Source organism: Vombatus ursinus, unplaced genomic scaffold, assembly GCF_900497805.2.
Source record: "Vombatus ursinus unplaced genomic scaffold, bare-nosed wombat genome assembly UNPS02011431.1, whole genome shotgun sequence".
NCBI classification, from domain to species: Eukaryota; Metazoa; Chordata; class Mammalia; order Diprotodontia; family Vombatidae; genus Vombatus; species Vombatus ursinus.
Window position 1 is genome coordinate 4,898,606 of NW_020951209.1, and position 19,748 is coordinate 4,918,353.

Below are 19,748 nucleotides of genomic sequence, written 5' to 3' on the forward strand. Positions count from 1 at the left end.
CTACAACTGAACAGTTTATTTAACCTTTTGGTCTCAGTTTCCTATCTATAAAATAGGGATAATAGCACCTATTTTACAAGTTTGCTCTGGGATTCAAATGACATCATTTATGTAAAGTTCTACATAAGTTCTACAATAAGTATTATTATTATTATTTTATAAATGCAAAGGATTATTAGTACTCAATTAGTATTCAGTATATTTTAAGTGACTTGCGCCTCCTATTCCTTTGATCTTTTAACCAGACTTTAACCTTTAGATTTTTGAAAATTGTGACATTTTCTTATAGAAAATGAATGAGATGACCTAATTTCCCTTTCAATCCCTTTTGTAACCTAAACTGTGCACAGCAAGGTATCAGGAGAGCTTAGGTTATAGATTTGTTTTTCATCATTCTCTTCTCCCTCCCCACTCCCCACTTTCTCCACCATATTTCCTTTATGAAATCCCACTTCCAGCAATAAAATCCTCAATCACATAGATGAACTTGTTGCCATTTTTGAGTTACAGCCACTCAGTTGTCCATCTATAAGAGTATTTGGAGAATAAAGTAACAAAGAAAGTTCACAAGGAAACATACAAATAATTCTGCAGCTGTGGTCCTGGTTAACCCAGTTTATAAAAATGGTTATATGTAGGTGGAAAACAACCTCAAAAACAATGTTTCCAAAAGTCACTCAGTTCAGATTAACTTCCAGACATCTGATACTGTTAGCATTCCCTCTCCCACAATGGGTTACAAAAGTTGCATGTTTTAAATTAGGACAGCCAGCTGCAGAACATTAAACTGGTTTCCAAAGCATTCAATTTAATTCACATAAGTATATCGAGCCATGATTCTCCAGTTGTATTTAAACCTCCCATCCAGGTCATGAAGTTTATCCTGCAAATCTAAACATCAGTAAAGTGGCTATAGAGGTAATTGTACTTAGCTTCCTATGTAAGGCTCCTTAACTATTTTACAAGGATTGGTTTTTTACATGCAATAAACAGGATTTTAGGAATTTGCCATAATACCTTGGTGTACAAAGATGACAGGTGCCCAAGCCCAGATTTTTTCCTTCATGTCATAATAATTTGTGTCTGCTAGCCGTAGCAATTTCATATTTTTGCCACCTTAAAAGTAAGGGTGTGTACTGAATATAGATCCATTTTTGCTGTGGATTCAGACCTGAGCAGCTGTGAATGTCTTGTGTCTTAGGGCAAAGTATTGAATGAAATTTATTGCACCAAAAATAAAGAAGCAATGCAGAGAAAAAAAGGAAAAGGAAAGAAAATACATATTTATTTAATCAAGACAAACATTGGTCATCAAGAAGAAATATAGGCTATCAGTTTTGACTCTTGTGATCTGAGAATTGTTGCATGTAATCATTGGCATCAGCCTTGAATTCATAGGAGATAGAATTAGGAGTCTAGACTGCTGAGCTGCGGTTACTCTACCCACCTTCCCTCCCTGGTTATCATTAGGTAGCTGAGTAATTTTAGTCTCTCCAGTGTCCACTTGGTCAACAAGGGTTTTTTAAGTGCCTGCTATGTACCAGGCATTTGATTAAGTGCTGAGGATACAAAGGTATAATCCATAGCACTTGGAAACAGATTTGGAGATGACACCTAGAGTGTCTGGGTGATTAGGAGGTTTGTCGTACCCTCAACACTAATAAGGATGTTAGGAAGAGGGGAAGGTTTGTGAGGAAAGATAATCAGTTCAGTTTTGGACATAGTGAATTATCCGATTCAAAATGTCCAATACGCATTTGGAAATACAGGAGAAAATTTCGGGCTAAACAAACAGATCTGAGAATCATCTCTGTAAAGCCGGGCAGTAGTCATGACCACCACCTCACAACGTGGTTGTGAGATTGCATGGTAACAGTGTTTCAGGCAGCTTAGCAAGACATGCTCGAGGAATGCAAGACAACAGCAGAATGTCTCTAGCCTAGGCCAACCACATTCTGAATCACCCGCTAAGAGAATTGTTAGAATGTCCAATTTGTGCAATTTACTATGAAACACTAAAATCACTTATAAATTCATACCTTTTGCCCATGAAGATCAACTTTACTTTAGCCAATCTGAGTAGCAGAAAGTAGTCTAAATTATGCCCATTGAGAAGTTGTCATATAATAATTAGGGTTGTAAGTAAAGTTTTAAACCTGAAATTGGCATGCTTGAAGTCCACAAACTGTGTGCACCAGGCACCTGCAACATGCTAACAAAGCCTGATTCCACAGTCTCTTTACAAGGTCTGATGTTTAACCCAGTTCATGTCATTTTGTGTCTGTTTTCTTTCCCAAGGACATTAGTAAAACAAACATGATTAAGAAGAAATTGAAGCCCAATACACATAAGGAAAAATAGCAAAAGACATAGCCATCATATGGTAGTAAGGGTACTGGAGATAAAATCAGAGGATTTGGGTTCAAATCCTGCCTCTGTTGTTCTGTGGCCTTGGGTCTATCACTTAACCTCTGTGGACCTTGATTCCATCTCAGAAATGAAAGGGTTGGATTAGACAGCCCTCAAATTCCCTTCCCAATCTAAATGTGTGATCCTTTGCAGCTATTGTAAAATGAAGTCTGATGTAAAAAGTTCCAGGGACTTGAAATAGGCAAATATCCCAATTTTCCAAAAGGAGAAAAACGTGGATTCCACAGACTATATAGTTCAGTGAATCTAACATTTGTCCCTGATAAAAATTCTAAAAGAGGTGATTAAGAGCTGAGAAGTTGATCACTTAGAAAAGAAATCAGTGATCAGTAGGGGTCAACATGAATTTAGTAAGAAAAAGTCACACTAAACTAACCTCATTCACTTTTTTAATAGAGTTACTAGAACAAGACGCCCTACCAGTCTGCTAGCCTCCATGAAGTCCTGGAGTAGGCTCTAATAGCAGTGGCCTCAGCTTTGTGGGCTCTTACATCTCTCTCAAGGAGGTCTTCCCCTCTCCCAGAGAGTCCAGAAAGGTCTTTACCTAGTGAGGCAAAGGATCCTGGCTGCCAACCCCCCCAGCCCAAGAGGAGAGGAAAAGGGGGGTAGCACTCTCAGAGCAAACTCATTCTTCCTTATCCTCAGATCTCCTGACTCTTGGGTCTCTAGTGAAGCAGTTGACTGTCAAGCCATGCTCAGCAAGCCATGGAAAGAATCCACACCCCAAGTACATTCAAAATGTTGATGAATAATGTGTACTTCAGTGAACATTTCTTGCCTCTTTTATTTCTTGCCTGTCATATAGGAGCTAAGTGATCCATTGCTAAGAGTTGTCCTTTCTCCCCCTTATTTTGTAGAGTCTTCTTCTGCTTTTCTCTTTGTCCCACAGAAGTGATTCTTTCGGATGAGGTGCACCCAAAGTCAAATAATCCTGCAGCCCACCTGCATCTGGGGGGGCGGGGTCCCCTTAGGGGAAAAACATCAAGGCAGGAGAGAGCTGGCAGACCTGGTTCATGGGTTGGTTAGTTTGACCACTTGTTTTTTCTCCTTTTTATTTTTTGTTTCAGGGGATGAGTCAGTAGGAGAATGGGGGAAATATATTTAGAAATGATGGTGATAGATAAATGTTTTCAAAAATTTTAACTTAATTTTAAAGAAATATATTAAAATGAATTCTTTAAAAACAAGAAAGAAGTGCTATGAGTTTTAGTGTACTGCAAGCTTTATATATGTCAGTAATATACGGTGGCAACAAAAAAAATTAATGCAATCTTAGTCTGTTTTATTAGAGGTGCCATAAGATAAGCCTTATATAAACCAAAATATTTATGAGCACTTTTTGTAGTAGCAAAGAATTGTAAACAAAGTAGCTGCCCATCAATTGAAGAATGGCTAAACAAATTGCGGTGCATAAACTTAATGGAATCTTATTATGTCATAAGAAACAGCACCCCTCCTGGATCACTGCCTCATCATGGCAGGGGGGCTTGCGTAGCTCCGTAAATTATGAGCTATGCCATGCAAGGTTACCCAAGACACACAGCTGGAGATTTTTGATAAAAGATGATCCACTGGAAAAGGAAATCACAAAGCAATCCAGTATCTTTGCAAAGAATACCCCATTGAAAGGCATGTTATGGGCCACGGGGTCATGAAGAGTCAGACATGACTGAATGGCTCAATAACAACAAAGAAACAAGTATAAAGAACTCAGAAAAGCATGGGAAGATGTATATAAACTTATGAAGGGAGAAGGAAGCAGAACCAGGAAAACATTATACATAGTAACTAAATAGTATAAGTGGAGAGGGGGAAAAAACTTGAAATTGAATATTGTGTGATTGTAATGACCTAGCTTAGTCCAAGAGAAGAGTTCAGGAAATGAAACTACCCCCTTTAATTGCTTTGGTGGGTATTATATTGTTTATACTGTTAGACACAGTTGATGTGGTTTTTTTGCTAAACTGCTTTTTTGTCCTCTTCTTAAAATTTTGATTACAAACAATGCCTGAGTAGAAGAGAGGAAAGAAACTCAGAAACAGATTCTTCAATAAAAAGATTTAAAATGTTTGTAAAGAGAGAGGTGCAGTGTTCTGAGCTATAGAGCAGTAATCCCTCTGTGATCTGTCCTGGTCAGACTTCATTTGGAGTATCACATTCGATTCTGGGCACCACACTTTATGAAAAACATTGGTAAGCTAGAGAGCTCCCATGTATAGGAGAACAACAGAAATAATGGAGAACCTTGAGATTATGCCACATGAAGACTGCTCGAAGAAACTGGGGATGCTTAGCCTTAAGAATAGAGGACTTAGGGGGATGTGGTACATGTCTTCAGGTATTGAAGGATTGTCATCTGGAAAGAGATGAAACTTTTTCTGCTGAGCTCAGAGGATATAACAGGACCAATAGGTAAAATTTGCAAAGAAAGCATATTAAGACTTGATGTAAGAAAAAACTTAGGTGGGCTGTGTCAAGGGGTGGCACATTCTTTTTCATTAGTGTTCTTCAAAGGCCGAATAATCACTCATTTGGTCAATTATAGGGGAGATTCAGCTTCAGATATAAGTGGGAGTAGGTGGGCTCTGAGGTTCCTTTCAATTCTGTTATGCTAGGATTGTTTAACATGTGTAACAGGACATTTTCTTAGAGGGGATCCTTTAAGGCTACTTTTTTTTTCCATACCAAGTCAAATACTTTCTTATAATCAAAAAAACACATCAGAATCTGGTATTCTCTACAACTTTCAGTCAGTTGTATGACTGAAGATATGGTATGGTATAAAGAATTATAAAAGTCCACCCTATTGTCTTTTTGTATTTTCATCAAAGATTCTTATTGTGTCATCTTTCTAATAAAGCCTTTCTAGAGATTAGAAAGTAGACATGGGTTATTAGTTAATAATTACCTTTCAATTAGGGTAATTATATCCTTTTTTTTTCTGTCCTTGAATATCTTCCCCTCTTGAAAATTGATTTTTCGGTGCTTTCAATACTGTCAAAACCAGCATGGATTTCTTCTCTGTGCCCTCAATCTGGTCCAGCTACTCTTCCTGTCTTGATATCTTTTAGTGCCAATTCTGTTTCCTCAAATAACATTAAGGCTTTAGTCTAAATGTAGTATCATTGATGATTAAAATAATTTGTTATAGAAATATTAATAGATCTGTTTGTTGTCCTTCCAGTTTCAGCTATATATACTTTTGGAATGGCCTGGGTTATTTGGGTCTCACATGAAGCTTTCTGCAGACTCATTTTTCCTCCACCACTCTCAGCTGTTTTATTAATCAATCTACCCTGTGATTTTAAACCATCCTCCTCTCTAAGATTTTGCAAATGAGTTTATATCCTATCTTGGCATTCTCCTTGATTACCACAAGTCTTTGCTTGGCAGGAAGGTCAAATGTTTGCTGGCCTTACTGGTTTCCAGACACTTTTTGCCTCCTTATTACGATAACTTCTTAATATTGATAAAACTTCTACAGAGTAACTCCTTTAAAAGCTCCACAGTTGTTTCTTTGAATGATATATCATTCCCTCAGGCAATCCTGATTTGTCTTGGAACACTATACTATTGTAATTTCACATCTCTAACTGTCAGTGTGTGTAGCTTATTTAGAGGTGCTATATCCCAAAAGTCTTAGTGCAGTTTTAGGCTAAAAATCTTAAAATAAGCTTAAAACTGCATTTAACTTTTGGGACTCTACGTTATTTGTAGGTGGTATATTGTACACTTGTGGAAAGTGTGTAATGCCTGTTAAAGTATGCATGCTACGTAGGAGGTATTTGTTAGAGGTTAAATTAGAATAGTTATTAACTTGAAACTAAGGGGGTACATTGGTACCCTGAATTACTAAAAGTATAAGATAAAAACCATGAAAAAGTGGTATATCTTAGAAATATTTTAAGTGTCCTATAAAAAGGGTCTAGGATCTGTTTAGGTGGAATAAGTATACATATCAATAAAACCATGGATTTTTCAAGGTATCAAAGTAACTATCAATTTGAGAATTGAATGACATTTAATTTTCAACATATCTGAAAAAAGGGAAAAAATATTGAAGGATGGGGGAAAACCATTAAAGGAATTATCCAAAAAAGGCATTTGAAGATGTTCAGTGAGATCTCTTTTATCACCAAGTAGAACTAAAAGAAGGGGCTAGTGAAAGTGTTTACATGAAATAATTCTGGCCTTTTAAGAAATTCTAAACAGTTCAGTCTTCATTATCCATAGCAGTATGATAAATTAGTGGCATAGATTATCTTCTTGTACTTGGGGTGTGTCTGTCCCCCTGGTTTGGCCAGTGTCAGAAGCTAGGGACAGAAACACTTAGGAGATCAGGCTCAGAATGAAAGAGCAAGTTAGTCTGGGGAAAAACAACCATGGGGTGAGGCTCAGGGTGAGAAAGTGAAGGGGGGAAAGGTGGAGTCTGGCCTGACCTGCCAGGAAAATCCATCTCGTAGAATCTACTTCAAGCAGCCAAGCACAGCAGTGAAAATTGCCAGGCAAGAATTAAAGCTGCTTCTAATGGAGCCAGATCACTTATGTTCTGAAACCCAGGGACAAGAAATATCTTCCTAAGAATTTGTGATGGCAATGCAGGCTCGCCTAAACTTTGCCCAGAATGTCAAAGATACAGCATCTCCAAGGCGACTGGACTTGGAGGAAGCAGCCTCATGCTGGGGTTTGGAGAAGAAGGCTCCCCCTTATCTAACTGTATGTGTTCTAGTAGTACTTAATGATAAGTCCCTTAAATATCACTAAGATATTGATGAACAGCAAGTGAAAAGGTGAGGAAACCCTAGCCATACTTCTCTGTGGGTGGCCTAATCCTTGAGTATCCCAAAAAACAGGGAGACACGGTGATAGCCTGGAACCTGAAGGGGTGAACTCAGACCTGTAGGTGCAAGGCCTCTTACATGCTCTAGCACCTCACACTACCACAACAGAAATAGGATATGAATGTGTGGCGGGTGACAAGGATGATCTACACTGGGATAATCAAATGTGGATTCAATTTTTAATAGCTCATGGTGAATATTGAAGATAACTGTCAAATATGTTGATAGGTTTTTGCTGAAATGTTTTTTTTTCTCTTTTGATCTTTGTTAGAAGAGAAAGTTCGTTGGTAAGAGAACAAGGAGAAGGTTTTACTTGAAAATGAATATGATGTAAAAGCAAAGCACAGCAGCAGGAAAATAATAAACACTACTGATGACATTTTGTATTTTTGTTTTGTTTTGTTTTCAGGAAATGACTATACCATGGTGCTTAAGGAGAGCAGAACTTGTGTTTAAATGTGTGAAAGGTTAGTATTTCATAAAGAAAGCCCACATGGCCAACTCTTTGTCTTTATAAATTGTTGGCAAAAAGACCAACCCAAAAAGAGTGTTGAGTGTTGAAAGCTTCAGTCACAACCTACTACATGTGGCCTAGCTTGCAAACATTTTAGGAAGGACCACCTTCTTCCTTTGCCAGTCATAAAGTATAACAGCTTTATTAGCTCTTCTCTGATCTGTCCTTTACACCTTTCTCTGATTCTTGTCCACCTCTGCCTTTTATTATTATGAATATTGATCATGATGAATCACCTCACATTTGTATTTACCTGGCAAGGGAGATAATGTTATTTCCTTCTTAGAGATGAGTGATTGGGTCTCAGAGAGGTCATGGGCTTCTAATAAGTGGTCACTAGAACCAGACTCAGCTCTTCTCACTTCTAGTTTGGAGCACTTTCTCTTATGTCACATACCGCTTCTACTTGAACATTCACTTGGCAAACCCAGCCACAGATCATTAAATTAGCTCTCAGGAAATCTTTAGTAGCATTTTTGAAAAAAGCATTTTCTAAATGAAGTTGGCCACAGATACTTTGGGGTTTGAAATATGTTGACAGTGGTGATAATTGCTGGTTCGGGGGACCTAAGAGTACTTAGTATCTCTGAGATCAAGAAGGACTGAGTAAATTTTGGAGCCAAATTAAGAAAACTAAACCTATTTTCATACTGAAAAATTTCAACACATAGTAAGTGGGGTTTATTCATACATTAGTTAATGTTTTAAAGTGAAAATTATTGCAAGTATTGAAATTTTCTCCTGTAACTCCTACTCCTGTGGCATGAAACATCAAGGTTTCATAAAACCCAGTTTGGCAAACAATGTTATGAAGCTTTAGCAGAGTTGAGGGAAAACAAAGGAGAGGAGTGTATTGTCAGAATGGTACTTAACTGCTGCTGCTTCAAAATGACAAAAGGAACTGGGGGGACTAAGAAAAGTTTGTATCTGCCCTGAGACTTGGTGATTTCGTCAGGCAAATGGCTACTCAGAAAGCTGAGGAGAGATGGTGCCTCACAAAGAGAGCTTGAAATATCGACCTCTGCCCCCACTGTACTTGAGCAGTAGATTTGAAAGACCAATGCTCATAGTTTAGCTAAGCTTTCACTTGTTTTATTGTCAGGTTTCATGATGGAAATGGCTTCATGGGATGGTGGGATTTCTAGGACTGTACAGTTCCTGGTACCGCAGGTATGTTAATCAAGTCAGTATGACCCTACTCTAAGTCTGTTGCTCTAATAAAATACACTCTAGCTATGACTAGGCATACTCTTAGTAGCTTCCATTTCTTTAATAGAAGGAGTATTTGAATGCAGAAAAATGATTTAAGAGAGCACAGAATCAGTCTCACACTTAAGCATAATTTTTTCTTTCAAAAAGTTCTAAATTTTTATTGGTATTTTAGGTTTTTATACCTTCATTTCCAAATACCTACTTTTCTTCTGTCCTACTCAGCTAATCTTCCCTTGTAATAAAGATTTTAAAAGAAAGAAGGAGAAGGGAAGCAGTTAAACAAAATTCACTAACATACCACTTAAATGTGACAGGTTATATAATATTCCATTCTCATAATCTCCCACCTCTGAAACGAAGGGGGAAGGAGGTGCATTTTTTCATCTTTTCATGGACAGACTTAGTTGTTATTATTGATACAGTGTTCCGTTTCAGGTTTTTTATTTTTTCCATTTATCTCATTGTCATTATGTGTATTGTTTTCCTAGTTCTGCTTATTATTTCACTCTGTATCACATCATATGCCTTTCTATTGTGTGTGGTTTTCTATTCTAGTTTTCTCTCTGACTTTGACATATTTAGTACTGATACTACTCATTAAATAGCCTCTTTAACAGTTACCTTACAGTACCATATTTATTGATAGTAAATATCACAACATTTCTTTTCAAACAAATATTTCAGCATATTTTTAAGCCATGATTGAAATATAATTATCTAAATAATTTAGCTTATATGGAAAATTTTGTAAATGTCAAATTACTCAATGGTTTAATTTTTAAAGCTATGGTCTTGTAACAGATGTGAAGGCTTTTTCCTTACTTTTTACAGAGTATTTCTGAAGAAATGTTCTACCAGTTGAGTAACATGCTCCCGCAAATCTTCCGAGTGTCATCCACTCTCACATTGACATCTAAGCATTAAACTCTGCTTGGCCAGCAAGTTATGAAAGTGGGTTATTAAACGTTCTGTGTTTGAGGCAACACTGGAATTATCTGAAAGCTTAGGTGATGAGAATGTAACTGTACTGACATAAGTCAGCATTTGCTACATGAACCATTGTTCAGTTTTTAATTGACACATTGACATTTAAAAATCTACTCCTGTGATCAGTCCCTAAAACACCTTAATGAGACCAGTTGTTATATGTGGATTATATGTATACTGCACATTTTGCTTTCATCAGTTGAAAAGTCTTATTTGTTACACATGGACCCTTCATGTAGGAAGCTAACTGCATCTTTTTTTTTTTTGGTGGGGGTGGCAGGGAGGGAAGACATAACATTTTGTGACCTTGGAAAGATCTAAGTTATATTAGATATTAATTAGATCTTTCCCTCTTGGTAAAATAATGAAGCATTTAAATATCAGTCATGTGCAAGGCTTAACTGAAAATGAAATACCCCTTATACAGTACTTACCAAATAAAAATGAAAATAAACTGAAATATTAGTAACAAAGAGAGTCTGTGTGAAAATTTTTAGTAGAAATGATAGTCTGATATTTCAGTCTATCAACGAACATTTATTTGTAATCACCTACTATGTGTGGACACTCTACTAAGTGATCCAGATACAAAAACACAAGTGAAACAGTCCCTTTCCTCAAGGAAGTTACATCCACATGGGGAAGATAATATGTGCATATATCGGCATATGCAAAAAACATATCAAGTAAGTACAAGGTCACCTTAAAAGGGAAGGGAATCGTAGTTGAGGTGACTGGGAAAGACCTCTTGCAGACCTGCAGCACATGAGCTAAATCTTGAAGGAAACCTGGGCATAGAGGTGAGCAGGGAGAGCTCAAGGCATGGAGCATGGCCACTGCAAAGTCAGATATGGCAGATGGAGCATCACGTCTGAACAACAGCAAGTGAGTTGTTGTGGCTGGATGTAAGGAAGTAATGTGTGCTGAGGGCAGAAAAGAAGAAAGGGATCAAGTTGAGAAGAACTCAGAATGCCAAACTGAGGAGTTTCTGTTTGATCTTCTAGATGAGAGGGATCCCCCGTAGTATGTTGGGGTAGTGGGTGACATGGTCAGCCAAGGCTGAAAGAAAAACACTTTGTTGTGTGAAGGGTGGATTGGAGTGGTAAAAGACATGAAGCAGGGGGACCAATTTTTTTTTTAAATTTTAAACTTAGACGTGAGATAGAATGAACATTTCCATATTCAGAGTAGACCTTAGAAAAAAAAGGATTATATGTGAAACTGTAAATCAAAAGATTATGTACAGCTTGCTTTTCCTTTTATGTATATAATAAATTAAACATGTAACTTTCAAAGCTATATTTCCTCTATCCTTTCTGTTCTGTGCGTTTAAAAAAAATGCATTGATGAGTTCCTTTTTAAAAAAATTTGGTAATCCTATCACCAAATTACCCCTTTCCTACCTCCCCCACTGAAGAAAAAAATTAAAAGCAAAACCCTTCTAACAAATGTTCATAGCCAAACAAAATAAGTTCCCATATGAGCTGTATCTGAATATATATTTCTAATTCTTCACCATCAGGAAGACCGATTCAGTTACCTGAACCAGGTAAGAGGTGATAAGGGCCTGAACTAGTGTAGTAGCTGTATGAAAGACCTGAAGAAAAACAAGATTTGACAACTGATTGGATGAGTAGGATGAATGGGAGTGAGAGGTCAAGGATGACACCAGAGTTGTAAAACTGGGTAATTGGAAGGATGGTGGTGACCTTAATGATAATAGAGAAGTTAGGAAGAGGAATGGACTTGGGAAGAAAGATACATTCTTTTTTGGACATATTGAGTTTTCAATGCTTACAGGGTATCTGGTGGGAATTTGTTCAATATGTAGTTGGTGATGTGGGATTGAACTTCTAGAGAGAGACTAGAGATGCATATATAGATCTGGAATTCATGTGTATAGGAATGATAACTGAATACATGGGAACTGGTAAGATAGGCAAATTAGTATAGAGGAAGAAGAGAAGAGGCAAGATTGGAGTTTGACAAAATTTGACACAGGAACAAGGGAAAGAATATAGTATGGAGCTAAACTGGTTCTGAAGGGGCTGAGATTAGAAAAGTTTGTAGACAGAGCAGAGTTATGTCCTGGGAAAGTATGGAGGGATGGAAGGATTGGAGGTCATAGTGAGGGTAAAGGATAGACTTAGGGAATAAGGCAAGGAGCAGTGAAATGATGAAAGATTACAATTAGTTAAAGGGATTCCAGAGTTCTAGGACACTTCTAGATGATGGCAAGATCAAGGGTATGGCCATCACACTTTGTGTAGCTGAGGTAGAATAAAAGAGTGAGCCATAGGTGTTAAGTAGATTGAGAAACTGAAAAGTTAGAGCATGTGAGAGAACATCAGGGCAGCTAGATGCCTCGGGATAGAGCACTGGCCCTGGAGTCAGGGGAGAACATCAGATATACTAAAACCCTTTAGTTTGTGGACAGGAGGTGGGAAGAAAGGAAGATTTTGAGTCAGGCACTGAATTCATTGAGAAAGGAGGGAGAATGTCCAGGGTTTATAAAGAGCCATTAGGATCCTGAGTGAACCTCAAAGAAGAAGGAGTTGCTGAGTGATGACATTAAAGGAAGAATCTAGAAGTGGCAACAGAGAGCAAGGAGTATTTTCATCCTTATGCTAGGACCAATGAGGAGTGGGTATCAGGTAAGAGGGAAGGTATAACCAGTATTGCAAAGAATGGCCACAGATGTATGTCATCTGGTGCAAGCCAGTTCTCAGTGAGTGCCAGAAGATGGAAGGAATATGAGAAGAAGAAATGTAAAATGAAAGGAAGTTTGTTGATTACAGAACAGGTATTCCAGAGAGCACAGTGGAAATGAGGCACAGAATATGAGGACAGTGTTAGGGTTGAAGTAGATAGGAATGAGAGATTGGACTCCAGAGGTTGGAATGTTCAACTCCACTAGAGAAGAATAAGCAGGTGAAGAGTATGCTAATCACTAATAAGTCCATGGAGAATATCAGTGGGTAGGAGGAGTTACACAGATGAGGAAAGGTGATCAGAACGTTCTGAATCTCTGCATGGCCTACCTAGACTCTAAGCAGCCATATGGTGTTCCAAAGGCATCGCTCACCCAAATGGACTTCACCATGTTGAACTGAGGGGAAGGGAGAATAGAATGCATCCTGAAGTTCCACTTCGACCTGAACACAAACAGGGCCCAGGATTGTTGGGTGTCCGAGCTGTCCAGAAGTCCTGTAGTATATTGCCAAGGTTTTATGAGTTTAGCATACTGAAGGGAACTAAAGTTTGAGAGTAATCCTTGCTTAGTTTATCTGGTAGGCTAGTAAATGATGCTTATTTGGCAGCTTAATGTAAATCAGTCTGAAACAGTGATCCACAGTAGGATTTTCATGCTTAGCAAACTTGTGGCAGTCAGGTCACTGTGTTTGTGATGTGATTTAATTTCTCTTTTCCATGTTTTTACCCTCCCCCTGCCTACTCCCTTTTCTTCTCCTATAGCATTTTACACCTTCCTTGTATGCAACCTTCTGCTTTCTCAGGCTTATCTATTTCTTTCTCCTTTTCTACCCACTATTTGATCTTCTCTTTCTCTTCTGCCTTTGCTACTTCTCTCTCTGCTTCGTTGCTTTCTCTGCCCATTCCTACCTTCCACTTCTGGGTGCCCATTCCTACCTTCCACAACTTTTTCAGCTGCCTCCCGCAGATAATTCACCACATTTGTGGTATGTGCACCAAGAGAAGTGATCACATTGAACATTCTTAATAAGAAGACAAATATGGAAACAGGAGCTCAATTAAATCAGATGTAGCTACCTCAGTTATTCCCCAACCCCTCTTAATTCTTATGCCTTCCCTCTGTTAATAATTTCCTATTTATCCTATGTATAGCTTGCTTTGTTTACATTTGTTTGCATATTGTCTTCCCCATTATATTGTAAGCTCCTTGAGGTCAGGGACTCTTTTTGTATCTTTTTATATATATAAAATTTTTATATATATTTATATATAATATATATAAGATATATATAAAGATATATATATTTTTTATATCCCTTATGCTTAGCATAGCACCTGGCACATAATAGGCACATAATAAATGTTTATTGATTGATTGACCAAGTGAGATAACACGTTAAGTACTTCGCAAACCTTAAAGTGCTATACAAATGCTAGTGATCATTATTATTGGGGTATATGGGGTGTTCAGGCTCTGGTGTGCAGGCTTACAGCCCTTTTCAGGGCTACTTATCCACCTTTAGTGTCCACCTGATTCTCCCAACTTGCACCTGTGACTCCAAGAAGTTGTAGCATGCACAGCGGCTACACCTCAGTATAGGGTAACCAACAGGCCCCAAACCTGTCAATGAGTTAGGGGGATATCGACTCCCCAAATGTGAAGTCTTTCCCTGGAGGAATGGGTAGATGAGAATAGCTTGTTCCAATGGTCCTGAAGGTGGCTGAAGCAGATGCTATGGAGCACTTAGGGCATGGTCAAACATCAAAAACACCAAGGGCATCCCGGGCCATCACCAATTGTCCTGACTTTTGTCTTGCCACTGAACTTCAATGACTGGAAAAGAGGGTGAAACGGATGACTTTATGCAGCTCTGCCTCACTTAAATACAATTCACACCCAAGGCAAAACATCACCAGTGATGTCATTGGTCTTCGAGAACTAAGGACAAACAAGAACATCATTATTATTACAACTGGGCAAAATTGTAAAATGAAGTCTATTTCAGAGTGTATTTTTTCCCACTGAAGGATAACAAAGTGTTAAAGACAAGAAGTATACTGTACTGGTGCCTGGCTAGATTCACACACAGTTATCCTGATTTCAAGAAACAGTAAGTTACTTTCTGAATATGCTCTTGTAATGGTCTGTTAGAATACTTCAAATTCTTATTGTCTTCTTCCATTGTTATTCACAAATACATGTCTCTTGTGAAATGATTGTCTTACTTATCTATGTGAGGGGCCTGAAGCATAAAGGCAGATTCCCAGAGTGTAGGAGAACTCAGTTCCCCAAACTCGCTGTCTAGCACAAGTGAACAGTTCTGCAGATCTCTACATAAAGTGATTCTTCTGTAATATGAATTTGCTCCAGACATGGGGAAAGGAGGGAGTCAGGAAAGTAGCTACTAGCTCCTTGAGGGAGGGGACTGGCAAACGGTTCAACGACACATGGGAGCCAGGGACTGAGAAATGAGAGCAGGAGGAGGAATACGTTGGGGCTGGGGCCAGCCACATGGGGGCCTGGCTGAATGGAAAGGAAGAAGGGGGAGAAGAGAAAGTGGGGACTGGACAGGGATACAGACTAAGCAGGACAGATTTGCAGAGGGGGTGAAGTTCTCCTCTCCTGTCTCTCCACCCCTCTGTTCTTCTGCTTTCACATGGAAGTGATTTATTTTAGGGGAGGATTTGGGTGGGGGACAGAAGGTCAGTGAACCCCAAGCCAAGGAGCAGAAGCAGAGAGCACAGTACTGTAAAGTTAACGTAGGTGTTTTTTGTTTTTTGTAGGTATTTTTGTTTATGTAAAGAATTCATTACATAAAGTCAAATTTGTTAAAAAAAAAAAAGTGAGGACCATCTATACTGCATAGCCCTATCCTACAGAAGATGAATTTGGTCATCTAAGCAAGGGCTGATTTATGAGACTCTTCAGCAAACCAGTGCCATATAATAATATGCCTTCCTAGGCAGCATTCTCACCCTTCAGAGGTGTTCAATAAGCACCTAAAATTTTCACATAGTGTTATAATCAGGCAGAATAGTCCAAGTCACATCCCTTAAGCGTTCCTAAATAGGATAGCACTGATATGAACACAAGCATAAGAATAAATAATAAAGCCTTGAGCAAATGCTTAACTATTTGAAGAAGTTAAATATTCACATTATATAGTAAAGGAAATTCATTTTTTAAAAGGTTGAAATAATAAGGGAAATTATCATTTCCCAGGTTAGCTGGAAAGGCTCCAAGGAATGAGATGGATTGCCAGGTGCTGTTTGAATTCCTGGAAAGGAGAGGTCTTGGCAAGTTAGGTTCACAAAGAGTATTTTAGGCTGATGGGGAATCTTAGAAGGCTTAGGGACAGAAATAGGGCGAAGGGACATGGCAATGGACAAACTTACCATAAAAGTTGAGATAGCTCAAACAGACTAGTTCCTTTTTTGGGTTCCTAGTGAGGTCTGAACATTAAAAGCAGAATGACTCAGTGGACATGAAGTTTTCTATTTGTATAAGCAGTGCTGCATTCCTTGGATAGATGACAGCACAGTCCCCAAGGCCTTCAAAATACTCTTGGAAAATGGCATGTACCAAGAAGGGACATTGCACTGAGGTCTTTATATCTATTATTTCTTCCGTCTCCCTCCCCCATTCTCCTAAATATCAGACCAAGCAAGGATTGCACAACCATTGCAAGGAGCCAGAGGTATGGTGCTCATTGCCCCAAGGCGGTGTAGTATAGTTGCTCTGGGTTCAGCATCAAGGAAAAACATGACATTTTTACAATAAAGCCACCTTAGCTTACTCAAGAACTAGAATGTCTCTAGAGAGAGAAAGCTAATATTCTAGATGATCTGAGATGTGTGGTTGGCAGTTGGATACTAGCCAATTGTCCCATGAAGAAAAAACACAAAAGCACACCTCAAAGATATTGTGGGTTTGGTACCAGACCACCGCAATAAAGCAAATATCACTGAAGTGAGTCACATGAAATTTTTGATTTCCCAGTGCATATAAAAGTTATGTTTACAATAATACTATACTCTATTATGTCTTAAAAATGTACATACCTTAATTAAAGAATACCCTATTGCTAAAAAATGCTAACCATCATCTGATTCTTCAGCAAGTCGTAATCTTTTTGCTAGTGGAGGGTCTTGCCTCATTGTTGATGGTTGCTGACCAATCAGGGTGGTGATTGCTGAAGGTTGGGGTGCTTGTGGCAATTTCTTAAAATAAAAGAACAATGAAGTTTACCACTTCAATTAACTTCCTTTCATGAAAGATTTCTCTGTGACATACAATACTGTTTGACAGCATTTTGTTCACCATAGAACTTCTTTCAAAATTGGAGTCAATCCTTTCAAGCTCTGTTACTGCTTTATCAACTAAGTTTATGTAATATTCTTTAATATTGTTATGTCTCAGGGAATAGGGAGGCCTAAGGAGAGGGAAGGGGGAACGACTGGTCAGTGAAGCAGTCAGAACCCACATGTATCAATTAAGTTCACCATCTTCTATGAGCACAGTTTGTGACACAAAACAATTACAATAGTAACATTAAAGATCACTGATCACAGATCACCATAACAGATATAATAAAAATGACAATTTAAATATTGTGAGAAATACCAAAATGTGACACAGAGATATGATGTGAGCATTTGCCATGGGGGAAATGGCGCCATTAGACTTGTGTAATGCAGGGTTGCCACAAACCTTCAATTTGTTCAAAAAAAAAATCTGGGAAGTGCAATAAAGCAAAGCACAGTAAAATGAGGTATACCTATAAAGCAAAAGAAAAATGAGGGCATGCATGCATCCCCAGATTGTGTGTGTGTGTGTCTTGGAAAAGAAAAAAGGAGAGCCTTGGGACAAGTGATGAGGCTAAGGCAATGGAGTAGGCTTGGTGTTTGAGTGAGATTGCTATCCTTGAGTTGCTAGCAAACCTAGTTGCTTCCCCATTATATGCATTGGTTTTCGCACTTAGGGAACCATTCCATTCAACTGGAAAATATAGAAAACAGTATCATAAGTATCTTTGTGGAGCAACATAGTGGCATATAATACACCTCCCAAAGAGAGCACTGAACTAGGAGTTCACCTGCCTTCCAATCCTGGCTGACATTATGTGTCATTGACATTATCACATGATATGTGACTTTTGTCAAATCACAATCTCCCTAAGCTTCAACTCCTCATCTGTCTAATATGATCCCTTCTGTGATAGGAAAGCATTTTAGTAGTATCTACTTAGTTCTTTTCCCCTTCATTTTAAATATACCTCCCCATCATGTGTTGCTTGTTCACTTCATGACTCCCATCTCCCCATCACTTGCACCTATCTGACAGCCACTCCAACCATAGAGGACATGACTGAGTGCAGCAGTATGGAAAAGTTCTCTGAGGGGTCCAAAATCAACCAGATTAAGAACTAGCAGAGCTATTGTGTAATTTATACTGGTGGACCAAGCTGTGATAGGAGCATGGGAGATCTGACTGAATGCCTGCCTCATTTTGGAGAGGTAGTTAAAGTTAAAATAGATCTCGTTACTAGAAGACTGAGGGAATTTTGCTTTGTGCTTTTTAGAGATGCTGCCAGTGTTGATAAGGTCCTGGAACTTTATAAGTACACAAACTGGATAGTGTTGATATTCTTGAAATGGAAAAGATATGTTCCCCAAGCCAAATATTTGTGCATGAATTAAGCCCAAGATACAATTGAAGAATGGAGCAAAATATTGGGGAGCATTTGGAAAAATTAAGAAACTTCAACTTCCTATGGTCACAAAAATAAATGAAAGAGGAGGATTCTGTTTTACCACAAATACAGGATAAAGAAGAGCAGGTAGGTGGCAGAGTGAATAGAATGCCAGGCCTGAAGTCAGGAAGACTCATCTTCCTGAGTTCAAATCTGGCCTCAGACACTTATTAACTGTGTGACCCTGGGCAAGTCATTTAACCCTGTTTACCTCAGTCTCCTCATCTGTAAAATGAGCTGGAGAAGGAAATGGCAAACCACTCCTTTATCTTTGCCAAGAAAACCCCAAATTGGGTCACAAAGAGTCAGACATGACTGAACAACAACCCAGGTTGAAGAAGTAGTAAAGAACTCATTGAAAGGCAAATACAATCAAATTAATTCTGGGAAGTGGGAAATCAAAGTTGTATAACTCAAAGAGGTACGTTTCAGAAAAGAGAAAGGGGTACTATAGTTTGTGAATGAGCTGGTACTAGAGGTCATGAATGAAGTGAGAGTCTGAACTGGAACCAGGGATTTAATGACTTACGATCAAGGACATGGAAATTACCTTAATACCCATGGCAATGATCACAACCAGAGCAGCTATGGCAGATATGATTTTGACCGTTTTGTGGTTATGATTCTTTCCATTTCCTTCTACATGTTGTAGTCATTGTGTAGATTGTTTTCCTGACTCTAATTACTTCCTTTTGCATCAGTTCCCATCCTAAGATTAAGGGATTTTCCAAATCTCATTCTTTTATGTAGCTAGTGGTTTCCTAATATACGGGGTGTCCCAAAAGTCTTAGTGCAGTTACAAACCTTTAATAGTTTAAAACTGCACTAAGACTTTTGGAACACCCTGTATACCAAGCTAAGACCTGGGTGCTATGTTTATTGCAAAGATTTAGCTGAATGACGTAATAAGGTGCTCCATAAGGATTTGGGCACACCAGCTATATCTATTACATTTAGACAATGAGTCTACTGAAATATATTACTGAAGGGAGTGACAAAAATCTCCACTGAACATCTTTAGAAACAAGACCAACACCCACCTATCTGTCATTGATTAAGTGAAATTTTTCTAAAGATGTGTGAGGTGGGGGTGGGGGTGGCATGTGGCTGAAATTACCTCTGGGTACTCCTACTTTCCCCAGGATTCTAAGATTCTTTGCTCTTGACCCTTTAGTAAACCAATTCCACTCTACACTGTCCTCTCATGAATCCTTAGCCTCTTTATCATTTTGCCTGTTAACCCCTGATAAACCTCTTCTTTGGATCACTTCCATCATTTGCTTCCTTCATTTCTACTCA

General features: G+C 38.4%; 1 protein-coding gene across 1 annotated transcript in view; it reads left to right on the top strand.

Annotated features, from left to right (window-relative positions):
* The window catches only part of CUNH12orf4 (chromosome unknown C12orf4 homolog), a 45,442-nt gene extending 34,985 nt beyond the window's left edge, over positions 1-10,457 (top strand). The window contains exons 12-14 of the mRNA XM_027856460.1: positions 7,681-7,738; positions 8,888-8,955; positions 9,829-10,457. Of these exons, the coding sequence (XP_027712261.1) occupies positions 7,681-7,738; positions 8,888-8,955; positions 9,829-9,921 (219 nt within the window). The 3' untranslated portion in view covers positions 9,922-10,457. The remainder of the gene's footprint in view (positions 1-7,680; positions 7,739-8,887; positions 8,956-9,828) is intronic.
* Positions 10,458-19,748: the final 9,291 nt, after the last annotated feature.